The sequence below is a fragment of the Dromiciops gliroides genome, chromosome 4, assembly GCF_019393635.1.
Source record: "Dromiciops gliroides isolate mDroGli1 chromosome 4, mDroGli1.pri, whole genome shotgun sequence".
In the NCBI taxonomy this organism is placed as follows: domain Eukaryota; kingdom Metazoa; phylum Chordata; class Mammalia; order Microbiotheria; family Microbiotheriidae; genus Dromiciops; species Dromiciops gliroides.
In genome coordinates this window covers 279,823,620-279,829,619 of record NC_057864.1, presented here as the reverse complement: position 1 = coordinate 279,829,619, position 6,000 = coordinate 279,823,620, and the positions used below count along the sequence as shown (strand labels likewise).

General features: G+C 39.0%; 1 protein-coding gene across 4 annotated transcripts in view; it reads left to right on the top strand.

Moving 5' to 3' along the window:
* The first annotated feature begins 4,922 nt into the window (after positions 1 to 4,922).
* Positions 4,923 to 6,000, top strand: part of KHDRBS2 (KH RNA binding domain containing, signal transduction associated 2) — an 840,272-nt gene continuing 839,194 nt past the window's right edge. For all 4 annotated transcript variants that reach the window (XR_006352721.1, XM_043962345.1, XM_043962346.1 and 1 more), the window contains exon 1: positions 4,923 to 5,038. Coding sequence is in view for 3 of the 4 variants with exons in the window: in XM_043962345.1 (XP_043818280.1) it covers positions 4,948 to 5,038 (91 nt within the window). In the remaining variant the exon portion in view is untranslated. The remainder of the gene's footprint in view (positions 5,039 to 6,000) is intronic.

The following is a 6,000-nucleotide window of genomic DNA, read 5'->3' as shown; positions in this document are numbered from 1 at the left end:
TGAAGGAACCCTGTCAAATACACACATATATATATATATACATATACATACATATGTGTGAATAATTTTCCTCCCTACTCATTGAGCCTTCCCTTGTAACAAAAAAGGGAGTTCTATTTAAGCAAATAAAACAGAGAGCAAGTTTAATACCACATGACATATTCCATACACATTTCCTGCTATCTCTGCAATGAGAGTAAGAACATATTTTTATTTTTTATGATGAGACAACATTGACTTTTGTTTTATTGTTATTTCTGTTTAAATTGTTGCAGTCGCTTTGCTTATTGTTTTCTTGGTTTTGCTAGTTTCACTGTGCTTCAGTTCATATGGTTTCTCATGTTTCTCTCAATGTTTTATTGTAAACAGGCAAGGAACAAGTATTTATTAAGCAACTACTAGGTGCCAGGCACTGGGAGTACAGAGGTAGGACTTGCCCTCACAGAATTCAAATTCTAATGAAAGAGCTAAAAAGCATAAAAACAGCTATGTACAATCAAATTTTATTTTTTATTTTTTTGGTTTTTGGGTGAGACAATTGGGGCTAAGTGACTTGCCCAGGGTCACACAGCTTGTAAGTATCAAGTGTATGAGGCCAGATTTGAACTCAGGTCCTCCTGACTCCAGGGCCAGTGCTCTATACACTATGCCACCTAGCTGCCCCTACAATCAAATTTTATAAAAAATAAATTAGACATCATCACAGATGGAAAACACTAGGATTAAGTGAGAATAGAAAAATCTTCTTGCAGGAGGTATGATTGGATTTGAGGCTTGAAGTAAAACCGAGAAGCCAGGAAGGAGAGAACAGGAGGGAGAGAATTCCAGGCATGAGGTAGCAGTTAGTAAAAATTCATAGGTTTTGGAGGTAGAGATGACCAAAGAGCCCTGTGTAACATGTTCATTGAATTCTTGGAGGGAGGCAATGTGTAAAAAGACTGGAGATGCTAGAGGGGGACAAGGTAATGAGAAGAGATTCAAAAGCCTAATGGAAGAATTTTTATTCAATGCTACAGGGAACACAAAGCCACTGTAATTTATTCAATAGAAAAAAAATGGGGAAACATGATTTTATCTATGATTTTGGAAAGTCATTAAGTGGAGGATCCACTGGAGTTGGGAGAAATTGGAGGCAAGGATACCAACGAGCAGATTATTGCAATGATCTAGACATGAGGTTATGAGGGCCTGCACCAGGGTCACTTATTATGGAACAACAATATTAGTTATTTTTTATGGTCTGATAATATTGCAGTGTAGTCATATGCCACATTTTGTTTCATTGCTATTATTTTAGATAGGGAGTTATAATTTTACATTTATTAATATGTTCTGTGCCATTCTTAAGGTTTGAAATGGGTCATGTTTTCAAAAATTTGAATATTTTTGATATTCCTTAAGAAACCACTGCTGGACACTGTTTTATGATGACCAGAAACTCCTAAGTATAATCAATGGATTATCTAATCTAGTTATAGCTTTTTATAGTTTAAAAAAATGATCCTAAGCTGATGTCTCAATATGACATGGGCATGACTTAGGGTCTTATATGCTTTGGTGGAAACACAGACTTGCTATTTTAATTGTAGATGAAAAGCATTATTAAATATATAAAAGACATATGAATGAGGAATTTGTTAAGTGTTTACTATGCACAAAGCAAAACATTAAGTGCTGGAGCTATAAATACAAAAGTAAGATAGTCCTTCAATTTATATATCATGTATAAAATGATCTACCTCCTAAGTATAATCAATAGATTATTTAAGCTAGTTATATCTTTTTAAAATAAAAAAGATCTTAAGCTGATGTCTCAATATGACATGGGCATGACTTAGGGTTTCATATTTCAGTTTAATGGAATCTCACGCAAATTGTGTGTTTGTCATTAGAGGATCAGTCTAATTAAATTCATAGAAGTTCATTACCAGATGGTTAGTCACAAAGTGATGCTTTTGGCCACAACAATTCATGAAGAATATCTACTAATGAGCATAGGGGTTGAAATATGCATTATTCAAGGGAATATTCACTGTTGAAATAAAAATTCTTGATATATTATACTATGTCAATACATCGACAACTATACTGTTGTATCATCTAAATGTACACTTAATCATGGAAAAGAATGTTGTGAATATATAATGTAATTGTAACTGTGAGACAGAATAATAGAATAAAAATATCTGCATCATTTTAATTCATGAAATTGGATTTGTGCATACCTCTCTGATAAATATGCGTCATTAGTCTCTTTGTAGACAATGTAATAAAATGTGAAAGCAATCATTCTACAATAAGAATGGCTATTTGTTCCAATTTATAATTCCCCATTCCAAACTTTTAACAAATGTTAGCTCTGTTTCTCACCTCACTCTCCTCAACTACTGTAGTAATTGTCATAACTGTCTATCAAGTAGGAATTGCTCTATTTGTAATTTGCTGCTGGGGTCAGGACCATGGACAGAAAACAGTGCTAAGGAACTTTCTTGAGACTAAATATATTCAATTGGCTGCACTTGCTTTGCCTATGAAGGCAGTCTTCTGTGTACACATCCCTAAATTACAATAGTATATAGAAACTAAAAGCTGCAAAGAGATGACCACATATTGAAGAAGAATTGGATTTAGAAATGGATGAAGAGAGGCACTATGGTATAGTGACCTGGGAGTCAGCAGACCTGGTTTTATAGAAGAGCACTAGAGGAAGGTGTTTTAGAACCTGGAATTGAGTTCCTGCCTGTCTCTTTCTAGATATTTGGCTTTTTGTCTGTCACTGAAGCTCTCTGAGACTTAATTTACAAATTCAAATCTGTACATTGAAGAGGATGATCCATAAAGATCTTTCTAGCTATATATTTAAAGTCCCAATTTTACCCAGTTAAGTAACTAATAACAAATTCGATCTACCTTAGTTTCCTCTTCTATAAAAAGGCAGCAGTCATATCTGCTGTACCTAATTCATAGGTCTGAGACAAAAATAACACAAATTTGAAGGTGGTCTAGCAGTTTAAATGTTATAAAATAAAATATATTTTAATTGTTATGGAGAGAGAATACCTATTTAGGTGGTATGGGTTTTTTTTAAAGTTATATTATGGTAATGCATAATTATTTGTTATTTTAGATGGGGAAAATGGGATTTGAAACTCAAAGGGCACAACATATTACAAATACTAGTCATTTCAAAATGAATTAGATCAGTTCTAAACATATTCATTCTATTGTCAAGATAGCCTGAAAAGTGAAATAATAATAGCTGACATTTATTTAGCACTTCAAATTTTGCAAAGCACTTTATATAATTAACTCAATTTATTCTCACAGCTACTCTGAGAAGCAGTTTCAATTATTTCCCCATTTTACGAATGAAGAAATGGGTTCAGGAAGGCTATGTGACTTTTGTAAAGGATTGAAGAAAAGAAGGAAGGAAGGAGGGAAGGAAGGAAGAAAGGAAGGAAGGAAACTGTAGGACTGTAGGGAAACATTTTTGGGTGAGAATTCACCCCAATGACATTATATGGATAACTTAATAATAATTTTAAAATGGACAAAATAATTTTGCAAGAAGTTTCATTATATTGCTAGGGCTGTTTTGCATATGGAACTCTTGTGTTTTGTGAGCCACTATTCCAGTAGTATAGATGACACCTTAACACTGAATCCTCTCAGCTCTGGAGTCTAGAGTGATAGTTAGTTAACTGTCACAGTAGTAGTCCAAAATCAATGCTATGTACCCTTAGAAGAAGGGAAAGACACATAAGAACTACCTAGTTTTCTGTCCCTTTCTTGAATTCCTTTCTGAATTCCTTCCTGAACTGTTTATCCGAGTCCTTAAATTTAGCTTCTAGATAAATGAAGTTGGGCAGGAAAGAAAAGAAAAGAAAGGCAAGGAAAAGAAAAGAAAGGAAAAGAAACCAAATACACTGCTCTATTTTTTGTACTCTAGAGGATCGTCACACATTAATAGCCTTAAGTAGCTGGCATTTTGTTTGCTTCATTGAAGTTCCTATGATATCTAAATAATTCCTTTCTCAAGCCATCGTCCTTATGTTTCCAGGTTTTATGAAATTATGTGTATAGGGTTAGTGGTAGGGTAGGGGTCGCCTGCATTTTTAATTTCACAGTTCTGGAAGGCTTTTACTATAGAAGATTCCTGTGCTCTTAGAGAAACAGATGAAGTCGAATCAGCCTTTGAGAGTCTTTCTATAGCCATAGTGTCTTATCTATCTAGACCTTATTCACTTTTCATCACTGTTTCTTTTCCCTTCTCCAGATTCTGGTCTCTGAATCTTATTTAGGGCCAGTATCCTCTCTGTCAACACCGGTCCAGGTGGAAGCTACCCAGAACTCTAATAGAAATCGTCAGGCTCACTAGGCAGGGTAGGTCGTGGTCCCTAGAAGGATGCTTTTGCTCTGCACTGCTGGACTCCCTCCCCCGCCAGTGGCCGCTCTGGTCTGCCCGTCAGGCGGTCAGACTAAGATATCAGCCCAATCGCGGCACCAGAACCTTCTTTGGGTTCCCCGCCTCCCCGGGCACCCTGGCCAATGAGCAGTCCGAAGAGGTGGGGTGGGGGGACCCCTTTCTCCCGCCTCTCTAGTTAAGGCCGCTGCTATTAGACTGAGCTCAGAAAGAAAACGAGGGGAGAACTGGAGGGGTCTGTGTCTGCGCGGGGCAGCAGCGGCGGCGGGAGAAGGTAGTGCACAGCCAGCCCGACAGCTGCATGGGCCAGTGAGAGCCCCCGCGACCAGCTCCGCGCCAAAGGCGAGGCGGCGGCAGCGGTGGCAGTAGCGGCGGCGGCTGAGGTGGAGGAGGAGGCGGCGGAGCGGGAGGACGGGGAGGAGAAGGAAGGGGAGAAGGAGGAGGGGAGAGGCGTCAGGCGCCACTGCATTTGAGCAGCGCCTTTATAGCTTTTGCGAGCTGACCGCCGCGCCGGAGTGCCCGCTATGGAACAGGAGAAATATCTGCCTGAGCTGATGGCAGAGAAAGATAGCTTGGATCCATCCTTCGTGCATGCAACGCGCCTCCTGGCCGAAGGTAGGTAAGACTCCGTTCTGGCGCGTGATGGGCAGGTATCGACTGGCTGGCCGGCTCGTGCCTGGCTGGTGTGGTGTGAGAGAAGTGAAGTTGGGGAAGGAGACCTATCTTCTCCTGGCTGCCTAGGCACTGGCTCACCAAGCATCCTTGGCAGATAAGAGTCAGGGCTAGGGAGCATGCAGATGTTTCCCCGCCCTCCTCTTCTTCCTCTGCGTTTTACATTTTAAATCGGGACTCAACCCATGAGAGAAAAGCTACCAAGATTGTGACCTGTCAGGATAATGGGTAAGGAGGATTCTAATAAGGGTTCAATGATTGTCTATGGAAGAAGCCGAAAGTGGAAAGGCGGTCTGCAGAAATTAAGGCACTTGGGGAGTGAGGGAGATAGATGGATGATCAGTCAGAAAGTCATTTATGTTCCCGGTAGGATTCCACCCCTGATCCTTAACGAATCTTTTCACCACCGACCAGCGTTTCCGCAGCATTTTGGAAGTAATCTGATGCCCTTTAAGCCAATCAGACAGTCTTTACCATAGCAGATCTAAGTCTTGTTACTAAGTAAGCCAGTTGAAACCACACGTATATATGTATTTACATGTCGGGAAGCATAAGCTGGGATGCTGGTAAATCTATTTCAAGGGTGATGATTAGGTTCTGGGCAAGATATACCCAGACACACTTTCGCCAATTGAACAGCTGTTTTACAAAGTATGCATTTTCTTTTGTGAACCTATAACGTGAAAGACATTACATTCCTAGGGATGAATGAGGAGTCTTCCTGAAGGAAGGCACTTGTATGTTGTTAAGATTAAAGAAATGGATAAATTTCGGTTCAATTAATGCTCTTTAACTACAACTTTTAAAAAATCACAACAATAATGGCTAGTTGTGATCAATATTTTTTAAAGCAACTACAATTGTGGGGGGTGTTTATCAATTATTAATTTCCTCATTATCAAAGT